Here is a 25,204-nt window from a genome sequence, read left to right as displayed (position 1 = left end):
CATGTGTTTTATGTGGCACAGGGTGATCTAATTCCTTTGCCTATGCCAAATCATGTTCGACCGGTACGCAGGAGGAGGTCTTAAAATAATGGTCCAAGGAGATGAACTGTGGTGTTGTTAGCTAGAGAGGGCTGGGGTTGCTAGCTATGGGGGTATAGAAACTGATTTGCGCTGTTATTTATAGTTCAATATCTCATTGGAGAGATCCTGATACAAGCTCTGAAGTTGAGAGGCGTGTTAGATAGTAGAGCATATGCAGAGAATACTTCGGTAATCACAACAACAGTAAAAACAATAGTGATTACAATGCAAGTTACAATTACAAGTTTAATACTTAACCACTGCGTTTTGACTGTATTAAAATTAATTATTTATTGTATGTAATATTTAACAGGAGTCTTACAAGGGGAAATATATTTCTTAACATTCTTGACTTTTTATAGGAACTCTCTGTGAAAATAAAACACACAACTTTCCTCCTCAGTACTCTTGTGTGCTTGCTTACTTCCTTGACTTCACTGAGGCGGTTGTGATGTGAGAGGAGGGAAGCTGTCAATACGGTTGGAAGACTAAATTAAAGAGGGTCAGGAGACAGTATGACAGATGTGACAGGAAGACTGGATGAAGGAGAGTTGGAGGACAGTGTGAAAGGTAGACAGGAAGTCAAGATGCTGCCTCAGTCTAAGAGGTGGGCGGGGACACCAGGCACCAATTACTGCTCACCAGATAGTGCATGTGGCAACCATTGCACTAATGATTAGAGTTCCCAAACAAACTGGAAACATACAGGCCCACCACATCAAAAATGGGAGGGAGGCGACTGCCCTGATACGGATCTGAGATGCTGACATCATTTCCTCCTCTCACCCTATTACCGTGTAGTCGGCACATTCCAGCGAGTCGGGAGGTTGTGAGGATGAGAGGAAAAGGTAGGGCACACGCTGAACACACATGGAGGAAGGGGAGAGCCTCAGGGCTCAGCTGTGTGGAGTAGCTCTCTCTCTCTACACTGCCTCCAGGACTCACACTGCATGGCCTGTAGGGACACCGAAACAGACAGAGAGATAGATAGAGGGGGAGAGAGAGAGAGACAGAGAGAGAGAGACACAGAGAGAGAGAGAGAGAGAGAGAGAGAGAGAGAGAGAGAGAGAGAGAGAGAGAGAGAGAGAGAGAGAGAGAGAGAGAGAGATATCAGTGATGTGACCTGTGTATGTCTGGCCACCCACTTCCTCCAGTAATTATCCACAAATGTACTAATCAATGCCAGCTGTTCTAATCTGGATCTAAGGACATTAACGCTACACATTTGAGGCTCATCACCTCCCTAATCTCTCCCTTATCCCTCCTTCCAATCTCTGGGCATGAAAAACAAAGTGAAGTGGACATGAGGTTGAGTAGAAAACAGGAAGTTAAAGAGGTACTGGTGCAGGGGCTCTGACTGGTCATGTGTTCATTCCTTCATTCCTGGAGGTCACCTGAAATCGCCACACTTCCTGACCCTAGAGAGGAGGGGGAGAGAGGGAAGAGGGGCAGGGGGAGACTACCACTAGGTTTACCAGACCGGTATGGTATTTTCTTTGTGTAAGAAATGCTCATATTGGTTCCTGAGTGAATCACCACAGCGAATTATGAGTACTGTGGAATTTGGTAATGTATTATTACATTGTGGGACTGTGCCTTGGGCAACTGGTGGGATTTGCTTGGTAGAACACTTTAGCCTGGCTAGATGCAACCTATCATTGACATTCTCCTCACTTGTCCTTAAACCTACACTGGAATAATTAAAGTGTGACTAAACACACACAAAGAAATATTGTTGTGGGTGGGGAATTTGAAAATTCATTTTGGAGTTTAGTTGCCCTTTAAGTTACGTGACGCAAACTCACATGCTCATCATCTCACCAACACAAGGTCACACCTCCGGGGAAATACTTTAAGTGGCTACTTAACAAATATCTGTCACCTATTGCATAAGAGAGTAAATATAATAGTTCAAAGGCCTAGTGGTGTTACGATAACTTTATTGTTTACACCGTTAACATTTATTCTCCCAGAGGTGCCAGAAGGTCCTGTCATCTCCTATCCAGCATAGTCCCAGGACTGGATGTTTGAACTCCCTCCAAAACAATCATTTGAAAAAGGAAGGGGAGGGGGGGGGCAGCAATAACAGAAAATAAGGGCAGCAATCTTTTATCAAAGTGGGTCTCCACATTTCTGGAATGGGAATGCTCTTTGACATAATGTGATCCAGCTTTTGGGAAACAAGTGGAAAATGACTGCGGGCGAAACAACTAATGAAGGTCTGGTGCTACACACATGTTTGCTACAGCTACCGAGAGAAGGGGGCGGGGGGCGGGGGGGTGTGCACGATGGAATGAGGGGGTGGGGTGGGGCATTAGCAAGAGGCAAGGTCTACAGGCTTCTCACTGTGTGCTCTGTGACTGAATGTGTTGCTATAGTGAAAAGATCTGTAGACATATATGTATATGTGTAAATCTATATGAGATATTTAACTGAACCATCCCACTATTTTTCGACTCTTACTTGGTTCCCCATTTCGAAATTGGTTTCGAAATCCCCCAAAATCTGCAACAATTATTCTATGAAAAAGCTATCATTTTGAGCCATTCTCGAGAACAGAAGATTGGTTGTGCTATATTTTGACTGGAGTTAGTTGAATAAAATCACCGGAACGAGCCGGGTGGTTAAACGGAAATGCAATACCATCAAGATCCATAATAGCATCGGAGATCAGGGCTTGTGCTTCTGCATGGCACAAATAGGTAGTTCCGAAAACTAAAACTAAAGAAAGAGGCCTGGACCCACCACATAATTGTCCACAAAAATTAAAGAGTCAAATATATTTGTTCAGAAATTGCAATCAAAAATGCTAAACTACAGGATATTTCCAGACCTTTATTTTGAAAGTCCGGACTTGCTACCGGAAGAGAGTTTTGTGACGCTAGGCTCTCACGGAAAAGGCAAAACATGTCGAATAGAGTGTTCTTAGATTGTGGTTTTTTATTAAGTAATACAAAACGCATGCAAAAACTGTTTTCTCAGTAAAGGATAACTAGTCAGGTCGTCGATATCAGTCAAAATAATAGCTAACTTGACTTCGGTAGCGTGTCCAACCTTCACTAACTAACGGTGCCCAACAGTCTTGACAGTCTGACAATTCCAGATAAGTATTATCTCCCGAGCATAGCGAACTGGGCGCTTTCTTGACTTTTCTGTGCGGCAAGAGAGGGCTGTGCATTACTAGAGACCTGCAGCATGCCTTTTCTCCATGGCTTTCGAAGGATCATTTATGAGTACCAGCCACTGGTGGACGCTGTGCTGTGTATTGTGGGGTTGGAAGAAGGAGCCAGCGCTGTGGAGAGGTGTGTGTGGTAATGATGGTGTTTTCCTGTGACACATGTAGCTATTACTGTATAAGGTGACTTGAGGTTGTTGTTAGACCATCCATTGTTTCTCTTCAATAACATCCCGTTTCCCTCTCCCCTGACTCCCTTTAGCAGCCCAAAAAACGAGGATCGCCTGTGTGACTCGCTAGCGGTGCTTTTGGAGAAGGAGTCTCAGTCGGCGGTGTTTGAGGAAGGCATCAGCTATGCTCTGTTCAAGGTGTCGGAGAGAGGACTGGCTTGTGCCGCGGAAGTCTTGCTGCGCTACGGGGCCGACCTCAACTTTGAAGGTAACAACAACGGACGGTTGCCTGTTCGGCATTTGACAGTGATCACGTGAGGTCGCGCTCAACTAACACAATGCTCACCCGCAGACCCCGTGTCCTACTACACGCCGCTGCACATCGCCGTGTTGAGAAACAGACCAAACATGGTGAGGATGCTGGTGCAACACGGGGCTGACATTGACAAGAGAGATCGGGTAAGTTTAGCACATACAACTCTGAGCACCCGCATTGAAACCATATGCCCTTCAAGGGAAGCAGCGATATCCCTGCAGATCATCTCCTATTCTCGTCCTGTCTCATACAGATTCACGAGAGCAGTCCCCTGGATCTGGCCAGTGAGGAGTTGGAGAGACTGGCCTGTATGCACATGCTGCTGGACATGGGAGCAGATGTGAATGCCCGGGACAGGAATGGTGAGTCCTGATCATCTACATTTAGTCATTTAGCAGACGCTCTTATCCAGAGCGACTTACAGTAAGTACAGGGACATTCCCCCCCGAGGCAAGTAGGGTGAAGTGCCTTGCCCAGGGACACAACGTCATTTGTCACGGCCTGGAATCACACCGGCAACCTTCTGATTGGTAGCCCGATTCCATAACCGCTCAGCCATCTGACCCCCCCTAGCATCTACCTACTAGTCTTAAGTGAGAAGGAGAAACAGCGTTTTGTAGCCGGATCTTTCCTTCTTCCTGTTCTCAAAGGGAAGACGGCTCTGCTCCACGCCCTGGCCAGCAGTGACGGACTCACCGTCCGTAACGCCGACAACATACAGCTCCTCCTTCAGAAAGGTGCGTTTCAGAACAGCCTAGTTGTGTTTTTACAAAAGCAACAGTGTTTTCTGCTTCCTGTAGTGTTGGGACAATCACAATCCACTAACCTAAACGACAACATTCAAAACCCCTTTGAGATTTGGAGTGCATGGAACCCAAATTTCCAAGTCTCCAAGCTCAAAGCCTGTTCTTCTCCGCCCCCCCCCCCCCTCCCCAGGTGCTGACGTGCACGCCGCCACGCTGGACGGGGAGACGGCCCTGTCCTCCTTGGTGTTCCTGGTGAAGGAGGCCCTGGAAGCCAGCACGGAGGACGCAGCCGAGATAGGCAGCTTCTGCCTGAGGGCCTCCAGGCTGCTGCTCTCCCACGGGGCCGACCCCAGCTGCTGCCTGGGGGCCCTGGATGAGGACGGAGAGCCCTCCCTGACCCAGACCAGCCTGGAGCACTTTGACCTGCTCTTCCCCCTGGCGGTTCTGCTGCTCCAGAGCGGCGCGTCCTTCCACTGCCCGCGCCACGGCGCCGCCTGCTGGACAGGCTACAGCCTGGTCCTCCGGAGGCTCCACGCCTCTCTGGAGGGGTGCTCGGAGGCAGGCCAGGAAGCGGAGCTCCTGGAGCAGGCGGAGGTCTTGCTGGAGCTGGCCCGGGCGTCCTCCCCCAGACTGGTCCTCCCTGCCTGCCTGGAGCTTCCAGAGCCGGGGCAGGACCCCCACGCTGACAGCCTGCTGGACCTCCATGGGCGGGTGATGGAGCAGCAGGCCAGTCCTGCTCCCCTACGCGGCCTCTGCAGGGCCTATATCAGGGGACGCCTACAGCCCAGGGCCCTGGAGGAGAGGGTCGGGGCTTTGCCCCTGCCTGACAGGATGAAGGACTTCCTGCTTCCTAAACCCCCCCTCAGCTCCAGGTCTGGGTGGGACAGCTTCAAGCCCCACAGTGCTCTGCGGTGATGAAAACGTCCTTGTGTTTACACAAGCTGTATTAGCATCCGTTGTGCTAGCATTTGTCTGTCTGCTAGCATCTGGGCAGGGAAGGGAAGCTAACTGTGAGGCTGTTATCAGCAATGCTGTGGTTCGTCTTCTAGAAAACATCAGTTGTTGCCATTGAGGCCTTTTATTTCTTACATTTGAAAGTGCAATTGTGTGTTTGGTCTTTGCCAAAATGTGTGTATATGTTTGCCTTAATGTACAAGATTGTTTCCCAGTGTAAACCGCCATACATTATTTTCTGTGACAGTATCGAAAGTATCAATTCCATAAGTTGCAATCTGTGTGTTTAGTAATCTAAAATCATGAATCTGAAGTATTTAAATTATTGTCACTAGAGGGCAGTGTTTCTCCGGTATTAAACACATCTGACACAACTTCCAACCAACCTCACATTCCTCATCCTCCCCTGTTCCACTCAGCAATAACAGCCCATTTTGTTAGATTTCCGATGGGCTAAATTGATTTGATTTACTAAGATTAATCTGAGAGAAATGTAGATTGTGGATGTTATATACACACACACGCTCCTCAGCTCTCTATGAGAGGTGAGTCTGCTGTCTTTTGATATAAGGAATGATAGTGGTGCAACACTGATAGCTAGTTTCAGGGGCGTATATGCTTGATTAAACGCTTTCTGAAAGATCTTCCCCCACACTTTTTATGAAGGGAAATTATATTCAATTGAAGTAATCCTCAATTATATAAATATATTTTTTTTTTTAAAGCTGTCGCACCCACATTTGAAAACCAATCTGTGCCCTTAGCTAGTTTCAATGTGCTGCACCATAATGACACTAATAGATGAGATATTACACAAATAATATCACTAACAAGGGTTTGCCTCAATCTTCATGCTTACGGGAGCACAATGAGAATGAACACTCACAGAACAACATGTCCTGTCTACGGAATTTGGAGTTCTGCCATGAGCCCTGGACTTCCCCTGCTTGTAGGAACAGCACCAGTCTGAGCTCCCTCCACCCCCCCCCCCCCCCTCCCCTCTTCCTGTGTTCCTGCCCAGGCCTGAACCAGGAGGGAACCAGCGACTACAGGTACTGAGGAAAGGAAACAGGAACAGTGTGGGGAAGGAATTGGGAGACCGGATACTTGTTTGAAAAAACAAAGTATGACTTGAACCACATTGATTTATCGTCTGTAAAATCCCCCCTGCATGTGGTTTGTAATAAAGATTGTTCTCGGTTTGCATATATGCAATATCCACATGGATCGCGGTAGAGTGTTGTAAAATCTACACGAAGGTCACCTTGGCACAGTCAAAATGAAAAGCCTGGCTCGCACTTACGTATGGTGGCCGGGAATTGATAGACGGATTGGGAATATCACCAAGACCTGTGCAGGATGCCACACTGTTCAGAATGCGCCCCCACCGGCACCCTTACACCCCGTGGCAGTGGCCGTCAGCACCCTGGAAAAGACCGCATATTGATTTTGCTGGGCCATTCATGAACTCCATGTTCTTAATAGCTGTGGACGCCCACTCACAATGGGCAGAGGTGGTACAAACAAAATCCACAACCTCAGAAAGGACTATTTCTGTACTTAGGACCATCTTTTCCAGAAATGGCCTATCTGAGATAATTGTTAGCGATAATGGTCCACAGTTTACTTCAGACGAGTTTACACTCTTCATTTACATTTACATTACGTCATTTAGCAGACGCTCTTATCCAGAGCGACTTACAGTAAGTACAGGGACATTCTCCCCGAGGCAAGTAGGGTGAAGTGTATTGCCCAAGGACACAACGTCATTTTTGCACTTTTAATTGTGTAGTGTTAATCTAAAAAAGGAGGAGTGTAGTGTTTAATAAGAATCTATTTCTTTGTGTAAGCACTCCCCTATGTATTATTCTCCTATTGGTTATTCGCCATGCGCATATATACATTGAGTGCAGAACCTCAAGTAAACCAAGTGATGTTTTCACGTGTAAACTTAACCTCCGAGTGAGCCTTATTATTTTATTAATAAGTAGTCGCATAGACACGACAAACACTAGTAGACAACGTTTTCACTGTTGATACTAGACAAACAGAATGTTTTGTGCTAGAATTATGACAAATTACCTACATTGTGCAGTTAACAGGTCTAAACGGACTTCCGGTGATTTATATTTGATGTTTTACTGTAGTTCAGAGGGTTAATCAGTGGGACTGAAATATTTCACAGGTGCCGATGAGTCGTTTTTAAGTAGCTGTTCTCTCTCTCTCTCTTACCGTCTCTCTGTCTATTTTTCACTCATTCACTTGTTTTTACAAAGATTTTAAACAGTTTGTAATTTTTGTTGTTCGTTTTTTTTTGTTTTTTTTGTGTGTGCAAAATACACATTCTGAATAGACGTTTCAACGGGATAGTGCCGCTTCTCTCTTATTGGCCAATGAGTAATAGAAGGCGTGGCAACGAGAAATGGAGCGTATATAGTAGATACAAACCATATGTAGAGATTAGTGAATTCAAGCAAACGTTTTTTTTTACGAGGGACTCGCGCTTTTTGATGCGTTAATAAAAAAATTCTCCCAAATTTTTTTTTTAACTCTTTAGTCGTTTGGGTCAGATTATTTGCTGATTTTCTTTGAGTCAAAAAATGCCGCCTTTTCCGTACAATCTTAGTTCATAGTGTAGGCTATAGAGTTAAGAGCACACGGACTTTTATGATGGAGTGTGCATTTAACGCACACAATCTAATCTCTATTTCTTTGAGAAAAATCCAGAACTTTAAAACACAGAGAGGTGGGATCAAACTCCACAGGAACCTACTGATAACGTGTGTTCTGAAGAACATAAGCCATTTTCACATGAGCGCGGATTGCTCTTCCATTTACAGTAGGCCTAAACAACATGGGGGCTTTAGACCCGTCTTTACTAATCAAGACTGTCTAAAAGACAGCGGGAACTCTGAGGATTTGACTGGTGAGTTGTATTGTAGATTCCGTGAGGATAATTCGGACACTGAACACCGCGCATCGCCTCTGCTGGACCGGCACCGTGTGGGGTTGCCCACTCGCAAAGGAACACCTCTCACCGTCTCCTCGCACAGAAACAGGTTTTTCGAAGGTTGTTTTTCAGACCCAAGCTCTCAGGACTTCGCTGATTGGAACACACAATCCAAGACTTTCTTGGACTTGGACACACAGATGCTGACTAGCGTGGGAGGCACCCACCTATATGCGTCACCAGATTCGTATGACCAGAGCTCGCGATGTTACGAGACAAAAAAGCGGAAAACCGACTCTAATTGTTCTATGGCTGATAAAGAACATTTATTAGACTTTGTCTCTATCATGTCACATAAAAGGAACTAAATCTGAACCTGGATTCTAAACACTCGGGAATAACAAAGTAAACCTTATTAACGTGGTGTGTTCGGGATTGGAGGAGTTTATGAACTATCTGACAGTCACAGATCATTTAGACCTGATCAATAGGCCTCCCGAACAACTGTTATCTGGACAAGCGCATGCACTAGACTAATTTACAATGTAGGCCTATATGACGTATTTGTTTATCCTGGATATAATCATATGGTTTCATAAATCGTAAAATATTGAACTACTTTGAGATTGTGAGGATTTTAGTTTCAGAACGAGCTCCATCGTGTGGTTGAACAAAATCCTACTAAACGTAACCGGAGGGGGGCGGAGACGCGCGCGCGTCCAAAAACAAAACGAGTGTGAAGACTCCTGTGATCGCCCTTGAAGCATGAAATGACAGCTCGTGGGGGTTGTTTACTATATTCTTTCTACAATCGAACTCTCGTGAATATTTAACAAAAAGATGCTGTGTCTTCTCGTGAGAAACGTGGTAAGTCCAAAGGATTTTTTAGAGGTCTGGGTTTTTCCTGCCACACAGGCTAATTCAAAGAGGAACGCTGACTATCAGCGCAGATGATCACACGGGTGGGGCAAATACGACAACAGTTACCTAATGTTTGTCAAATCCGAATCGGTGTTAGTTTGTTTGTATTCAATCCAAGGGTGCAAGCTGCTGTGCGTCACTAACCCGACGACCTGTCAGTGGCGTAGTAGCCCCCCAAAGCCCGCAGGAACAAATGTTCAAACAGCGCACAGCAGGCCTGCTAACCATAGTGGCTGTTTTGGTTTCAAACTCCTCACAGGGAACGTCACTTCCTACTCACGGATCCAGACAGAGATAAATCTGGATCATATTCCACATAACGAACCATTCACACAAATATAATCTAGAGTATTTATATACAATTTACATGAAATAATGATTGACAGTGTTAGGGTTTCTGTGGCAACGTCCTAATGATGGGTTGACAGCTGAGCCTGGTAGGTAAGCTGTAAATAAGATCTGTGCTTGCCATTCAGCATCTTCATAGTTGTATATTCCAGATGGATCATCATCTTACATGGACTGCTAGGTACTGCTATGGGGGGTCAGATGGCTGAGTGGTTAGGGAATCGGGCTAGTAATCAGTAGGTTGCTGGTTCGATTCCAGGCAGTGCGAAATGACGTTGTGTCCTTGGGCAAGGCACTTAACCCTACTTGCCTTAGGGGGAATGTCCCTGTACTTACTGTAAGTCGCTCTGTATAAGAGCGTCTGCTAAATGACTAAATGTAAATGTAATGTATGTTTTCCAGCTGAGGCCGGGCGTCGTGAACCCGACTCATCTGGCGAAGAGCGCGTCGGTGACGAAGGTCACCAAGAGATCGATGGTGCACCAGGAGGGGCTCCCCAAGCTCCCCGTTCCCCCGCTGAAGCAGACCTGCGAGGGCTACCTAGCCATGCTGCAGCCCATCGTCAGCGAGGAGGAGCTGGAACACACCCGGCAGCTCGTCACAGAGTTTGTCAGCCCCGGAGGCGTGGGGGACAGGCTGCAGAGGAGCCTGGAGCGCAGGGCTCGAAAGGTGGATAACTGGGTACGTGGCTGAGCGTGAGCGCTTCTGTTGTTGTGGATAACTGGGTACGTGGCTGAGCGTGAGCGCTTCTGTTGTTGTGGATAACTGGGTACGTGGCTGAGCGTGAGCGCTTCTGTTGTTGTGGATAACTGGGTACGTGGCTGAGCGTGAGCGCTTCTGTTGTTGTGGATAACTGGGTATGCAGTGGGCCTGGGCTCTCGTGAGATGGACAGCTGTTGTTACAAAGCTGGAATGACCCTGTCTACATTTACGTTTAGTCATTTAGCAGACGCTCTTATCCAGAGCGACTTACAGTAAGTACAGGAACATTCCCCCCAAGGCAAGGAGGGTGAAGTGCCTTGCCCAAGGACACAACGTCATTTGCACGGCTGGGAATCGAACCAACAACCTTCTGATTAATAGCCCGACTCCCTAACCACTCAGCCATCTGACCCCCCAGAGCAGTACCTATGGGGGGTCAGATGGCTGAGTGGTCAGATGACCCCCTGTCTATAACAGTGTAAAGAGCTGGAAGCATAATAGACACCTTGTAGGGATCCAGGAGATGCAGAGATGGAGATATGGATGTACAGTTGTTTACATGCAGTCTTCCTTATAGGTTCCCACTAACAGATAGAAGTTTTCTAAAGAAATACATGTTTTTCGAGGAATCATAACAGAAACATTTACATGTTTTGGTACATAAATAGTTTATGAATTTTGAGAGTAATGAGATTTTGCTGCCGGATCTCTGTGTGTTTGTTCAGCTCTCTGAATGGTGGATGCAGTCGACCTACCTGGACTGCCGTATGCCTGTACCCGTCTACACCAGTCCAGGGGTCATCCTCCCCCGCATGCACTTCCAGGACCGTCAAGGACAGATGAGGTAGGCAGCCAGGGGCCGAGCATACCTCAGGTTAGGGTCAGGGTGGGTCTCACCTTAGGGTTAAGGGTCAGGGTTGGATAGAACTCCTCAGTGTGTCCTATAAAACCCTGCGTTGACAAAAAACCCTGCGGTTTCAGACAACCACGCAGTGGTTACACAACGCAACAACAAAAAACACTCGCAAATATTGTGTTTCTCGCTCAGAAGTGACTTACATTTACATTTAGTCATTTAGCAGACGCTCTTATCCAGAGCGACTTACAGTAAGTACAGGGACATTCTCCCGAGGCAAGTAGGGTGAAGTGCCTTGCCCAAGGACACAACGTCATTGGCAGAGCCGGGGATCGAACCAGCAACCTTCTGATTACTAGCCTGATTCTTTAACCGCTCAGCCACCTGACTTACTGAGTTTGTTATGCCCTTAAGCACACCAGCATGCTGGTCACCCTGTGGCTGACATGACTGTGAGCTTGGGTTTCACCCTGACCTTTACACACGTATGCTGACTATTTTGAGCTGGCTGCCCACTCCATGGCTCAGCTTTTTTGAAGCTGTGACCGATGGAGTACGCAGCATTGTACCCGACACCACACAGACAAGACACCCCCCTCCATTACACCACAGGGCCTACCCCTGTCTGATAATAAAGTAGAATGTCTTGTTTGTTGGTGACACACTTAACACTATTCTGTTATTCCAGCCGGTACAATTCATGTTGCTTTGTCATCGACTGGGTGGCTCATTTCAAGGGTTATTGATGAGGATTGTCAAAGGAATCATTAGTGATCTATTAATATCTTCCCTTCAGGTTTGCTGCTAAATTGATTGCTGGTGTTTTGGATTTCAAGCAGCTGATTGACAGGTGAGCATGACTGAGAGGTTGTAGCTCACGTTACATTTTACCCTGCATGATCTACTGCAATCTACACAACTCCTACACAAGTGACAAACAGAATGAGTGACAACATGACCTTGCAGATCATATTTAAGTTCATACTTTAAATGATCATAATCAAGTCATAATTCTCAAATGACGCAATGAGACAGTATTTTTAACGAACGAAAACATTTACAAATATACTGTATTAATATGTCCTGAGGTGGAAACCCAGTGACTCAAGTGTTAGAGTGTATTGTTTCCAGCGACACCTTGCCCATAGAGTACCTGGGTGGGAAGCCCCTGTGTATGGACCAGTACTACCAGGTCCTGTCTTCCTGTCGCATACCCGGACCAAAGAGAGACACGGTGGTCAACCACACCCTCGGGACCACTCCCCCGACACACATCACCGTGGTGCACAACTTCCAGGTACACCAGAGGGCGCTGTTGCTCCGCCGTGGCCCTAACAGAGCCTCGGCCTGGATCACGTTTACCTTTCACATTGTGCTTATCAAGCAGGCTCTTGTAACCAAGGCGACTCTCTCTCTTTCTCCCTCCCTCTCTTTCCCCCTCCCCCCCCCCTCTCTCTCTCTCTCTCTCTCTCTCTCTCTCTCTCCCTCCCTCTCTCTCTCTCTCTCTCTCTCTCTCTCTCTCTCTCTCTCTCTCTCTCCCTCTCTCTTTCTCTCTCATTCTCCCTCTCTCTCCTCTCTCTCTATCCCTCTTTCTCCCTCCCTCTCTCTCCCTCTCTCTCTCCCTCTCTCTCCCTCTCTCTCTCCCTCTTTCTCCCTCTCTCTCTCCCTCTCTCCCTCTCTCTCTCCCTCTCTCTCTTCTCAGTTCTTCATCCTGGACGTGTATAACAGTGATGGCACCCCGCTGACCGTGGACCAGATCTACATGCAGCTGGAGAAGATCTGGAACTCCTCCCTGCAGACCAACAAGGAGCCCATCGGCATCCTGACCTCCCAGCACCGCAACACCTGGGGCAAGGCCTACAACAACCTCATCAAGGGTACGCAGGCTGGGCCAGGACAGGACAGGACAGGCCAGGACAGGGGAGGACGGGGGAGGACGGGGGAGGACAGGGGAGGACGGGGGAGGACGGGGGAGGACGGGAGAGGACAGGAGAGGACGGGGGAGGACGGGAGAGGACAGGGGAGGACAGGGGAGGACAGTGGAGGACGGGGGAGGACGGGGGAGGACAGTGGAGGACGGGGGAGGACAGGGGAGGACAGGAGAGGACAGTGGAGGACAGGGGAGGACAGGGGAGGACAGGGGAGGACAGGAGAGGACAGGAGAGGACGGGGGAGGACGGGGGAGGACAGTGGAGGACAGTGGAGGACAGGGGAGGACAGTGGAGGACAGGGGAGGACAGTGGAGGACGGGGGAGGACAGGGGAGGACAGGGGAGGACAGTGGAGGACGGGGGAGGACGGGGGAGGACGGGAGAGGACAGGAGAGGACAGGAGAGGACGGGGGAGGACGGGAGAGGACAGGGGAGGACAGGGGAGGACAGTGGAGGACGGGGGAGGACGGGGGAGGACAGTGGAGGACGGGGGAGGACAGGGGAGGACAGGAGAGGACAGGGGAGGACAGGGGAGGACAGGAGAGGACAGGAGAGGACGGGGGAGGACGGGGGAGGACAGTGGAGGACAGGGGAGGACAGTGGAGGACAGGGGAGGACAGTGGAGGACGGGGGAGGACAGGGGAGGACAGGGGAGGACAGTGGAGGACGGGGGAGGACGGGGGAGGACAGGCCAGACCAGGACAGTGCAGGGGAGGACAGGACAGTTAAGACTAGGGGGGAAGAGAATAAAAGGGTCTGTTATCATGCTAGCAATCCAGCTCGTAGAACAAATTCTATAACCACCCACGAGAAACGGAACATAAAGCCATAAATCACCAATGAGGAGCTACTGCTCGATAACATATTTTATTCACGTTTTTATTTGGGAGAAATATTCGCATCACATCCGTCTGCCCCCCCCCCCCCCACACACACAGACAAGACGAACAAGGAGTCTGTGCGAGCCATCCAGAAGAGCATCTTCACCGTGTGTCTGGACGCTCCCATGCCCCGCGTGTCCGACGAGATGTACCAGAGCCGCGTGGCGGCCCAGATGCTGCACGGCGGGGGCAGTCGCTGGAACAGCGGGAACCGCTGGTTTGACAAGACTCTGCAGGTGATCCGAAACTATCTCCCCCGACCACAGACCATCTTCTGGAGGCTTCTAGAATCGTTTTCATGTCCAGTGTGGATCTTGTCGCTTTTAACGACGATGGAATTGACGCTGAGTTCTGCCCCTCTCCCTCCACAGTTTATCATTGGTGAAGATGGGTCATGTGGTCTGACGTATGAACACGCCCCCGCTGAGGGTCCGCCAATCGTATTCCTGATCGACCACGTGGTGGGATACATGTAAGGCCGATGGCCCCTCCCCCTCATTGAACACTTTTTATCCCAGGCCAGTGCTATATTTCAGAAAGTACATCCCTTCTCTCACACCTGGTCTGTGTGTGCGCGTTTGTGTGTGCATATGTGTGTGTGTGTGTGTGTGTGTCCAGGAGGAGGTCAGAGATGGTCCGCTCCCCCATGGTTCCTCTTCACATGCCTCAGAAGCTCCGCTTCAACATCACTCCAGAGGTCAAGAAGGATATCGAGAACGCCAAGCAGAACATGAACATGTATGTACACGCTTCCGTGGTCCGCCACAGATTCTGTTTCGTCTGTCCATACAGACTTGTGTGTTCACCACCACAGTTCCTACGGCGTGTCCAGACTTGTATTCACAGCACAGGTTCTGTTCTTACTCTGTATGTTTCTTGCGTCGTCAGGATGGTGCACGACCTTGATGTCAGAGTGCTGTTGTTTTCCCACTTCGGGATAAACGTTCCCAAGCAGCACAAGCTCAGCCCTGACGCGTTTGTGCAGATGGCCCTCCAGCTCGCCTACTACAGGTGCGTTGGGTCTCACCCCCGCACACGGTGACCCCCGCACCCACAGCCACACATCCACGGTAACTCCCGGTAATGGGAGTCAGATGGCTGAGCGGTGAGGGAATCGGGCTAGTAATCCGAAGGTTGCCAGTTCGATTCCCGGTCATGCCAACTGACGTTGTGTCCTTGGGCAAGGCATTTCACCCTACTTGCCTCGGGGGAATGTCCCTGTACTTACTGTAAGTCGCTCTGGATAAGAGCGTCTGCTAAATGACTAAATGTAACCCGCGGCACAGAACGACTATTTTCTTTTTTCTTTTCAGAATGTATCAGCTCTGCTGCTCCACCTACGAGACGTCATCCCTGCGCATGTTCAAACTGGGGAGGACCGAAACCATACGGTCCACCACTACAGAGTCTTCCAAGTTTGTCCAGGCCATGGATGACGCGGGAACCTCGGTCAGTCCTCCTCAACACTCGGTTACGGTAAACGTTCACGCAGCCGTGACTGTATGCTAACGTGCTTCTTCTATGTACGCCACCAGAACACGGAGAAGGTTGCTCTGTTAACAAAGGCAATTCAACTCCACCGAGATAACACCAGAAAGGTAAATATCATTCATGTCATTCAAATTCAAGTTCAAGAAATGTTCAGTTTTTTTCATGTCAATCTTTCAAACTCTTGTCTTGTAATCTTTTTTATCTTATTCTTAATTTTCTAAGAATGTTAATTCAATAAACAGGATTAAAATGATTTGTGTAGAAAAGAAGATAAATAATTTAGGTTAAACTGATTGGAAACAGTCAAGAGGAGCAAACATTCTACTGGTCACCACGGATACTGCTTTCAAACGGCAAATAAACACCAAACTTTCTCGTGTAGGCGATTTATGGCCAGGCCATAGACAGACACCTACTGGGGCTCAAGATGCAGGGAATTACAGAACTGACCTCCATGCCAGACATCTTCATGGACACCTCCTATGCTGTTGCCATGCACTACCATCTCTTCACCAGCCAGGTAAGCAGGACTGGGATGCAGAACCAACAGCTCTTCTCCCGGGATGCATTTAGTCATTTAGCAGACGCTCTTATCCAGAGCAACTTACAGTAAGTACACGGACATTCTCCCCGAGGCAAGTAGGGTGAAGGACACAACATAATTTGGCATGGCCGGGAATCGAACCAACAACCTGCTGATTAGTAGCCCGATTCCCTAACCGCTCAGCCATCTGACACCCTGCATGAAGATGTGAAATCAGGGAATGCCCTAGTCTTCAGCTTAGAGTCCATGACCTCACCCTACTTTAATCCCCAGGTCGGCGCCAAGACGGATTGCGTCATGTGCTTCGGCCCCACGGTTCCCGACGGATACGGCGTGTGTTACAACCCCATGGAGGAGCACATCAACATCGCCATCACGGCCTTCAACAGCTGCGAGGAGACCAACGCCGCCAAGTTCTCCAGAGCCGTGGAGACGGCCCTGCTGGACATGCAGGCCCTGCTGGAGCAGACAGCCCTGGCCGGCCGGTGAGGCTGCCGTGAGCCCTGCCGGAGCAGCTCGCCTCTAGGGGGCGCTGGTGCGACGAGCACCTTGGAACCATGTGTCGCTGTCGACGGGTGGTGATGAGACACGGCCGTACATGGTAGGAGGGAGAGGGGGAGAAGCACTGAGAAGGAGACAGAGCCAGGAAGAACAGCTTCCAGATGTTGGGCTGAGTCCACAGTGCTCAGGAACGTGTCGTGTATCAAGGCTTCAGCACCATACCTCGACTTTCACGGTTAGAAGCACGTTGTCTATTCACAGAGAGAGGCCTTATATACAAATGTGTTTAGTCCAAATGTTTAAAGATTATATGGTGTTGTCCAGTTTTTTTCAGAGTTGGATATAAAGAATACAGATGTGTTTTTTGTGTGTTTTTAGGAATTAGTTTTCAGCAAATAAGCTATGTCTGGGAGAGCAAAACCAAACAACATGTGCCCTTACGTCCCACAAAATGTAAAAAAAATAGGAACATAAACGTTCATAAACATTTGTTTTCAATACTGAAAGGATGAAGGCAGCAGAACATTTTGTAAATCGAATAATCCTCTTAACATGTTATAAAAACGGACAGCGTTGATTAAAGCGAAGCAAACAATGTTTCTCAAATGAATTCTCAAGTTGCGTACTTTTAAATAGCGTATGGTAGAACACAGGAGAGAGAAGTCAGGGCCGAACAAAGGAATATTCAGCCTTGAAACTCCCGGTTGTGTATAGGTAAGCTCCGTGGAATTCAATTTCTGCCATGCTCCCTGACGACAGCCAGAGGAAGAGCTGATGTCCTTTAAACACATTGGTCTTCAAAACGTCCACGTCCCGTATCTAGGATACGGCACAAAACAGAAACTATTATGATACAAAGACTTGTCACTGTCACAGTAGCCCACTCCTGTATGTCACTGCAGTGTTAACTGTGTTGAAGGAATCCACACATGGAACATGTAGATGTTGTGTAGAATGTATTCATTTAACAGACACTGTTGTCCTAGGCAACGTAGAGAGGGGAATTTGAACCTGGGACACTCCACAGTCAAATGCATAGGGAGTCAGTTGGCTGAGCGGTGAGGGAGTCGGGCTAGTAATCCGAAGGTTGCCAGTTCGATTCCTGGTCATGCAAACTGACGTTGTGTCCTTGGGCAAGGCACTTCACCCTACTTGCCTCGGGGGAATGTCCCTGTACTTACTGTAAGTCGCTCTGGATAAGAGTGTCTGCTAAATGACTAAATGTAAATGCCCTACAGTTAGAGCTCTGAGCTACACCTGCTGAGACAGGCTCCTACAGTCTCACCATGATGTATGTGTCCTGGGTGGAGGAGGCATTCACCACAGGCTCTAAGCTCCGGGCTTGGATCCGGATCTTCACTGAGGGGGGAGCGTTGATGAGGACCCTGCAGGTGTGACTGTCGGAGACGGATGTCATTGTTGGGTTCTCGATGACCCCGCTGGGACCAAACAGCTGGGTGTCACATGTTTCTGGAGCAGAGGATGAGAGGTTGCATGGGCTCAAAGTCACGTCAAGAGGATTGTAAATGCTGGTATCACGGTCAACACAAAGTACCAGTCCACAAATGTCAATCACTTGCCACAAATATAACTTCCACGATCCAACCAAATGTGATATCCACAAACCAACACGTTTCGATTTTGCCTTTGTAAACCGACACACTGCATTCCAAAAAATCTGCATATTTGCAAGTCATTTTGTGGGGGGGGGGGGCGTCTTACCCTGATGCAGAGACCTCTTGCTGTTCTTCTGACTGCTGTAGGTGAGCAACACGCCGTTGCCGGGGGTTACGAGGTTCTGCCTCACCAGCAGGACGTTGGTGCGGGTCGTGAGCACGGTGCCCTCCATCGGCCCGCACTTCCTGTTCAGCGCCAGCCTGTCGTAGAATGTCACGTATTCCTCTACGGACACACACACACGGGTAGTAAGGTACAAACCATCACAAGTCGATCCTAGACGAGTGTCCGTGTGTTTTAGTCACTTTTCTTGCAGTTCAGGGCGCTGGATTCCACTTTGATGTGAATGAGCTCGCCCAACGGGCGTCCTATGGAGAGGATGCACCGACCCGTCTCCTGCCTCAGGTCCACGGTACCCGAGTCCTGCAGCAGCAACCGACCACACACACCTGGACGGCACGACACAGTGTGGGATCAGCAGAACATCACAGAATTGATATTATCATGACTTCAGGGGGATCTTTCCCCAGGGGGCCCGCCCTCGGTCTAGCACGAGGGAGGGAGGGAGACGGCTCGGCCACCTAACTGGTTTTGGGGGTGGAGGAGGGGGCGGAGGAGGGCGTGTGAGGGAGGGTCGTCTCTGAGGGGTGAAGCGGGAGGGGGGTGGTGGTGGGGTCCCGGGGTGTCTCTGTCGGGTCCAGCGGGGGCAGGAAAGGCCTTTCCTGAGGAGCAGCGACCTCCGACCTTTTCTTCGGAGCAGCTGATTGGCTGGTCGCCAGCGGTGGCGGGCTGGTGGGGAGGTGGGTGGGGCGCTGGGGGTCTCGGCAGTCTGCGAAGCGGCAGCCCTGGATGGTGATTGGCTTGGGCCTGTGCATGCAGAGCATGGGGTTGAGGGGCTGGGCGGTGGACGGGCCCATGCACCACACTGCTCTGGACTGGACTCCATAGCCACAGGACACAGAGCACTGAAGAAGAACACAGAAGTTTGCGTCATATTGTAGTGTAGATGTTATTGTTGCACTTTAGTGGATATCTTATCATTTGTGGAACTGTGCCTGATAGCAGAATTGTTGCACCTCTGCTCCTTGATTTTCTGCTTTGCTTTCTACATGCACTCGATCTACTAAATTAGCTAAATGTTATGTATAGATCATTTCTAGCTTCCTAGGTTGTTGACCCGTGGCTGATTGGTCAGTACCTGGCCCCAGGCTTTTGCCTCCCAGCTGAAGGTGCACAGCTGCAGCAGGCAGGGCACGGCGGTGGCTGGCTTCACCGTGGCAGCGCTGCACGCCTCCTCCGCCACCTGACCCTCCCTCCCCCGGGCGAACTGGACACAGGCCACGCTCCTCTGGGCCACGCCCAGACCGCAGGTCACCGAGCAGGCTCCCGTCTTCTGCACCCTCCACCTGTGGACTTGCACACATCCTCATGAGTCTCTCACGTTCTCTCCCGGGTTCTCGCGGGGGCGGGGCAGTGTGGCGAACGCTCACCGCGCAGGGCAGCTGTTGGTGTGGCAGGAGACCACAGCCGTGGGCTTGTGCGAGGCACTGCACTCCGCGTCCTCCACGACCTCCTCCTCGCCCTCCTCCTCGCCCTGCCGAGAGCAGTACAGCACCCTGTTGGCGACCCCTCCGCCACAGGTCACGCTGCACGCGCCCTCCTTATAGTGCCACCTGGAGGGGGGGGGGGGGGAGGAGGACATGGGCTGTAAGCGCCTGCTGGGGGTGAGAGTTACGGGGAGGAGCTGTCGTTCTCGCTGCAGGAGGGGCTCACGTGGGGGGGCAGGGGGAGGGGTTGCAGGCCTCGGAGCGCGGAGCCGGCTTGTTGGAGCTCTCACAGTGCATCTCTGGCGACGCTCGTCTGGTCTGGTGGTCCACGCAGAAGAACCAGACCAGCAGGGTTCCTGCGGAGGTGTATTAACAGGCGTGGTTAATCAGGAGCCGCGGGCATCGTCCTTCAGGAATCTTTACTCCCTCTTACCGTTGCCACAGGTCTTGGAGCACTGGCCAATGACAGGGCTCCAAACGTACACTGGGCGCGGAGGCCCAGAGCGGGGCGTCAAACCTGGCGTCTTCTTCAGCGCGAGGAGAGCCTGAGGGCGAGAGAGACGCCGCCCTGTTAGATAGTTCTCAGGTGTGTGTTGATGTGTGGTTTGCGTGCGCTCCTCAGGTACCTCTCCCTTAGACTCCCAGCCGAGCGGACAGACGTCCACCACACAGGGCTCAGAGTCCGGCGGCCGGATGTCCTCTGGACACAAGCTGGGGTCCACCTCCGAATCCCGACCACCTTCCGACCGCACGCAGGTCACGGCACGCCTGGCCTCGCCTGGCCCACACACCGCCGAACATTCCCCAGGCTCCGCCGCGTGCCACCTGCCTCACAAACACACACGTACAGACCGGCACGCGTTCGTTTTCATTGGTCGACGGCGATTTGAACCGTGGCACAGCTTGTCTGAAAGTTGACAGACAACTGGTTGAGTTGTTGTACCTGACTGGGCAGGGCTGGAGGTTGCAGCTGTCTGTAGTTGCTGGGGCTGAATCAGGTGGACATTCTGATGTGGGCACCTGGACGACTTCTCCCCCCTGCCTCTGGACACACCTCACAGGGCGCAGTGCCTCTCCTCCGCCACAGGGGGCGCTGCAGGGTCCAAACTCACCCGCCTCCCATCTGGAAAGCAGCATCGCAAGAGGTGAAGGAGTCACATGAAGAGGATACAGCTGTGTTCAGGGCTGGAGGTGACATGTTTGTGTTTGAGGTGACATGTTTGTGTTCGGTGTTGAAGGTGACATGTTTGTGTTGGAGGTGACGTGTTTGTGTTGGGTGTTGAGAGGGAGCTGACCTGGAGGGGCAGGCTGGGAGGTGACAGGCTGTCTGTTGAGGCGGTGTAGGAGGAGCCGTCTCACAGAACCGTTCATCCAGATGCTCCTTGGTGTCTCCATCAACACAGACATGCACATGTTTCTGCACTCCTACAGGAGTGGTCAAAACAAGCACGTTCACGTAAAAGGGAACATTTGCAAAGCGCTCGATGGATAACGAAAGCATGGATTCAACATCCCCTGTGACCCCGGAGCTGCGTACCTGAGCTGCAGGTGACAGAGCAGGGTGTGGGGACAGAGGACCAGGAGCCTCTGGGCCCCTCAGCCCACCCTGCTTCAGGTGGAGCACCAGGAGCGTAGTACCGGTAGGTGATGTTCGGGCTGGTCTGTCCTCCGTATTCTTTGCCGTACTTCCTATACACCTGTGGGAAGGAAGAGGAAACACTGGGGTGTTTCGGAAAGAATTCCTCTCCTTCCGAAGAGGTGAGTAGATGCAACAGTTGCATACGGTGTGTGTGGTTGTCTTGCGATGTGTTCTGTCACCCTGGCCCCTCCCCGCCCCCCCCTGGCCCCTCCCCGCCCCCCCTGGCCCCGCCCCCCCTGGCCCCGCCCCCCCCCACCTGCACGTGTGTCTCCTCTCTTATTGGTCCAGGCACCTTCAGCTCCTCCATGTAAGGCAGGAGGTCAGAGGTCAGATAGATGCGGTACTCCAGGCGCTGGTCCTCCAAGATGGAGGGGTGAGTGATGTTCAGGGACATGCTGCCGTGCCCAGACACCACGTACTGCCCTCCCACCAGCACCGCTGTGAAGGACCACACACACCAGGAGTTATCCTCTGTTTTACTTGGTGTTTTTTTTTGAAACGATAGCTCACACAGGACTAGGATTGTTTATGAAGGAAGTAAAGTTTAAAAGCACGTAGAGGGTTTAGGTAGGAAACTGCTAGGAAACGATGAAAAGTCTAAAACTATGCACGATTCAAGCATTATTTTCCCTGCAGTTGTCTTTACATCTCATGTATTCAACCTCGCCATCCTCAGAACATTATACCTCAGAGTACACACCACTCACCCATGTGAGTGAAGACCGGAGCCTCGTTCACGATGTGGACCTGGGTGGCATTCATCGGCAGGGTCAAGAAAGTGGCGTACTCTGAGAAGCAAGGAATCATGGGATTTCAGAACTTTGATTCAGACGGGAGGTAAACAGGGAGGGAGTGTCCTTAAGGAGCAGGGTGGGGTCATGGTTAGGGTCAGGGTTAGGGTTAGCACGTTAGTTACCTCTGGCCTGGCCGCCGGTATATGACTGAGATACAAGGCTGCAGGATGAACCGTTTCCCCCACACTCCCCACACATGTCCTCCACCTTCCCAGAATGCAACACTCCGTCACAGCCAAACAGCTGAGGAGAAGAAGAGAGAGAAATGACTCACAGATAGCGTCATCATCATTCTCATTACCGTCACCATCATCACTGTCATCATTACTATCATCAGAAGTAGCATCATCATCATCATCATCATTATCATCATCATCATTAACATCATCTCTATCACCCCCGTCACGATCATCGTCATTATCACCACCAGCAGCATCGTACATTTACATTACATTTAGCAGACGCTCTTATATCCAGAGCGACTTACAGTAAGTACAGGGACATTCCCCCGAGGCAAGTAGGGTGAAGTGCCTTGCCCAAGGACACAACGTCATTTGGCACGGCCGGAATCGAACTGGCAACCTTCAGATTACTAGCCCGATTCCCTAACCGCTCAGCCACCTGACTCCCGTAATAATCCCCCTGATCCATGGCTGTCCGGTGGGCCTTCAGTACCTGGCACTTCCCACTCAGACAGGCGGGCGTGGAGCCCAGAGGAGCGGGGCTGTCCGGTTCACACCGAGTCCCGTCCACAAACTGAGAACCACGGCTCACGAGGAAGTCTTCTCCCTCGGACTGACACATGTACTTGCACTGCTCATCTCCTGGTGGGGGACGGACACAGGAGCGTTAGAGACCTGGACGAACACCGCACCCCTCCACCCCTCCAAGCCTCCACCCCTCCACTCCTCCAGGGCAGGGCAGCCTACCTGTGACAAAGCCCAGGGCGGGGATCCATGTGTAGAGGTTAGCAGTGCCAGGGGTCAGGGAGAGGGGCTGGGGGTCTGTCAGGGAACACTGTTCTGCCATCAAGTCCAGCTGACTCCTTTCACAGGCCTGCTTGCAAAGCATAACAGGAGGTAAACGTCCAGACTGTCTGTTTCTGAGGAGATGATTGGTGGGAGGGCAGTCGTGTTCGACCCGGGAGTTTATTCATGCGCACACAGTTGGTGTTCCCAGTGCACAGTACTGTACAGTTGTTACAGGACCTTGTCATGCCTAGAGGTCAGTGTATGTTTTTTCCTAATTAAACATGACCTGTGGAGACACGGTACCTGCTGGTGACAAAGTCCGGCCTCTGTGTCTCTGCCCTCACAATCCCTCCCTCTGAACGCAGGCCTTTAAACACAGAACGGAGTTTCCCAGAGAAGAGAATGCCAGATATTTACATTTAGTCATTTAGCAGACACTCTTATCCAGAGTGACTTACAGTAAGTACAGAGACATTCCCCCCAAGGCAAGTAGGGTGAAGTGCCTTGCCCAAGACACATCGTCATTTTACACGGCCAGGAATCAAACCGGCAACCTTCTGATTAATAGCCAAATTCTCTAACTGCTCAGCCATCTGAGCCCCATATATTCATAACAGTGAGTCGGCGTTGCCGTCAGGGGTGCTGCCGACTCATCGGAGGTACCTGGGGTTGTTGCATAGCCGGGTGCGGTGTTGGACGCCCCCTCCGCAGGTGCGAGAGCAGGAGGAGAGCTCCGACCAGCTGGACCAGGAGCCGTGGACCACCACGGAGGAACCCAGGTGTCCGGGGAGACGCAGAGTCCTTTCAGGCACCACTGGGGGAACAGGAAGTGGCGTGAGTCATGCTTCCTGTGTGTCACACCTGCCTCAGGAACCAAGGGAAGCGGCTCCTGACCCTTCCACGAAGGCTCTCACACAACCTCGTACCTGATTGGGTGCACACTCCGTGCCGTCCAATAGGGGCACGAGTAGGCGTTTACACGAGCTCTTGTCTCCGGGATCACGTGACAAGACAGAACTCGACACACCGGCTGACAGGAGGAGAGAGAAGGATCACCGGGCAAGCACAATGTATCCTTGTGCTCTGAAAGGGCTTGTATGCGGCGGCCATAGTTACATAAACACATATTTCTCACCAGGTCCGGGTTGGAGAAAGAACAGGCCGTGGCGGGTGCTTCCGAAAGCGATCCGGCACTGGTCGTCCACCCCGTAGTAGAGGCCTGGCTTCCAGTCCTGCAGAGAGCCTTCCAGCACGGGCAGGTCTTTCACGCACTCCCTTTCCCCTGCCTGGAAACAGCATAGCATGACCATCCCTCACACACGCTGCTTCTCTTTCGCAGCGTGAGGACGACGGATGAATGGGAGATCACGGGGAACGCGACCCGGGCGCCGTGTGAGAGGGTGGATGTGCGGGAGGGGAAGAGAGAGGGGGGAGAGGGAGAGAGAGAGGGGAGAGAGGGAGAGAGAGAGGGGAGAGAGAGAGGGGGGGAGAGAGAGAGGGAGGGAGGGGAGAGAGGGGGAGAGAGAGAGGGAAGAGAGAGGGCTGAACTACCTGAAGAATGTGTGAAGCTGTTCTCTGCTACAGGCCGACCAGGTGAGGTCCACACTGTTGTAGCCTCCATCGGACGCCATCATGAAGCCACTCCTCCCACAGGTGTTGTCCATCCCGTCGTGGTTGATGCCGAAGCTGAGGAAGAGGGTGATGAGGAGGAAGGTCACTGGAGGTTCACCTGGCTTCTTGTTCAGAAGCTTTCCTCCAGAGCGTCCTACACTGGCAGATTTGAACCTGCTAGAGCTCGATTGGCAGTCAAAAGCTCCACCACTGAACTATAGACATCCCACTGAGCAACACCCCACAACTGAGCAGGCAGGGAGGAGGGGTTCCCTGCAGGCCAACTAGAGGGCCGCCAGCTCCAGTACCTGTGGCCTATCTCGTGGCGATGGTGATGCCCAGGTCGAAGCCAGTGTCCTCTGTAATCACACAGTTCCAGTCGCTGGAACAAGCTCCGCC

At 50.9% G+C, this 25,204-nt stretch overlaps 3 protein-coding genes across 4 annotated transcripts in view; 2 read left to right on the top strand and 1 right to left on the bottom strand.

The window, feature by feature from the left end:
* Positions 1-3,175: 3,175 nt before the first annotated feature.
* asb6 (ankyrin repeat and SOCS box containing 6) lies at positions 3,176-5,806 on the top strand. The gene is made up of 6 exons (XM_067228110.1): positions 3,176-3,383; positions 3,519-3,694; positions 3,779-3,885; positions 3,996-4,104; positions 4,393-4,479; positions 4,679-5,806. The coding sequence occupies exons 1-6, from the start codon at positions 3,277-3,279 to the stop codon at positions 5,401-5,403; spliced, it is 1,311 nt and encodes a 436-aa protein (XP_067084211.1). The 5' UTR covers positions 3,176-3,276; the 3' UTR covers positions 5,404-5,806.
* A 3,300-nt stretch (positions 5,807-9,106) lies between these two features.
* zgc:154046 (Carnitine O-acetyltransferase-like) lies at positions 9,107-16,926 on the top strand. Of its 2 annotated transcripts, XM_067227643.1 has the most exons (14): positions 9,107-9,259; positions 10,064-10,342; positions 11,089-11,207; positions 12,016-12,069; positions 12,351-12,516; positions 12,922-13,096; positions 14,088-14,266; positions 14,402-14,502; positions 14,649-14,768; positions 14,919-15,041; positions 15,344-15,479; positions 15,566-15,628; positions 15,904-16,041; positions 16,339-16,926. In XM_067227643.1, exons 1-14 carry the CDS (start codon positions 9,233-9,235, stop codon positions 16,552-16,554), a joined length of 1,896 nt encoding a protein of 631 aa, XP_067083744.1. In that variant the 5' UTR covers positions 9,107-9,232; the 3' UTR covers positions 16,555-16,926. The 2 variants fall into 2 exon arrangements, with proteins under 2 accessions (XP_067083744.1, XP_067083745.1); XM_067227644.1 differs by lacking the exons at positions 9,107-9,259; positions 10,064-10,342 and adding an exon at positions 10,515-10,518.
* A 303-nt stretch (positions 16,927-17,229) lies between these two features.
* adamts13 (ADAM metallopeptidase with thrombospondin type 1 motif, 13) overlaps positions 17,230-25,204 on the bottom strand; it is a 9,003-nt gene continuing 1,028 nt past the window's right edge. The window contains exons 3-25 of the mRNA XM_067228503.1: positions 24,777-24,947; positions 24,330-24,476; positions 24,089-24,224; positions 23,858-23,995; positions 23,498-23,561; positions 23,153-23,279; positions 22,899-23,047; positions 22,346-22,466; positions 22,137-22,217; positions 21,686-21,867; positions 21,328-21,487; positions 21,086-21,215; positions 20,734-20,913; positions 20,417-20,615; positions 20,224-20,335; positions 20,017-20,146; positions 19,734-19,916; positions 19,442-19,649; positions 18,830-19,208; positions 18,549-18,692; positions 18,289-18,468; positions 17,852-18,036; positions 17,230-17,385 (exon numbers count right to left, since the gene is read on the bottom strand). Coding sequence (XP_067084604.1) covers positions 17,230-17,385; positions 17,852-18,036; positions 18,289-18,468; positions 18,549-18,692; positions 18,830-19,208; positions 19,442-19,649; positions 19,734-19,916; positions 20,017-20,146; positions 20,224-20,335; positions 20,417-20,615; positions 20,734-20,913; positions 21,086-21,215; positions 21,328-21,487; positions 21,686-21,867; positions 22,137-22,217; positions 22,346-22,466; positions 22,899-23,047; positions 23,153-23,279; positions 23,498-23,561; positions 23,858-23,995; positions 24,089-24,224; positions 24,330-24,476; positions 24,777-24,947 — 3,662 coding nt within the window. The remainder of the gene's footprint in view (positions 17,386-17,851; positions 18,037-18,288; positions 18,469-18,548; positions 18,693-18,829; positions 19,209-19,441; positions 19,650-19,733; positions 19,917-20,016; positions 20,147-20,223; positions 20,336-20,416; positions 20,616-20,733; positions 20,914-21,085; positions 21,216-21,327; positions 21,488-21,685; positions 21,868-22,136; positions 22,218-22,345; positions 22,467-22,898; positions 23,048-23,152; positions 23,280-23,497; positions 23,562-23,857; positions 23,996-24,088; positions 24,225-24,329; positions 24,477-24,776; positions 24,948-25,204) is intronic.

Source organism: Osmerus mordax, chromosome 24 (genome assembly GCF_038355195.1).
Source record: "Osmerus mordax isolate fOsmMor3 chromosome 24, fOsmMor3.pri, whole genome shotgun sequence".
Classification (NCBI taxonomy): domain Eukaryota; kingdom Metazoa; phylum Chordata; class Actinopteri; order Osmeriformes; family Osmeridae; genus Osmerus; species Osmerus mordax.
Note: the sequence above shows the minus strand (reverse complement) of the source record. Positions and strands in the feature narration are given on the sequence as shown.

Excerpts from the sequence above, each read along its gene's own strand:
- asb6 (XM_067228110.1), top strand. The coding sequence starts at position 3,277 with ATGCCTTTTCTCCATGGCTTTCGAAGGATCATTTATGAGTACCAGCCA. Across the intron at positions 3,384-3,518 it reads GGAGCCAGCGCTGTGGAGAG|CAGCCCAAAAAACGAGGATC; the intron begins GTGTGTGTGGTA and ends GACTCCCTTTAG. Across the intron at positions 4,105-4,392 it reads GAATGCCCGGGACAGGAATG|GGAAGACGGCTCTGCTCCAC; the intron begins GTGAGTCCTGAT and ends CTGTTCTCAAAG.
- zgc:154046 (XM_067227643.1), top strand. The coding sequence starts at position 9,233 with ATGCTGTGTCTTCTCGTGAGAAACGTG. Across the intron at positions 12,517-12,921 it reads CCGTGGTGCACAACTTCCAG|TTCTTCATCCTGGACGTGTA; the intron begins GTACACCAGAGG and ends CTCTCTTCTCAG. Across the intron at positions 14,267-14,401 it reads GGTTTGACAAGACTCTGCAG|TTTATCATTGGTGAAGATGG; the intron begins GTGATCCGAAAC and ends CTCCCTCCACAG.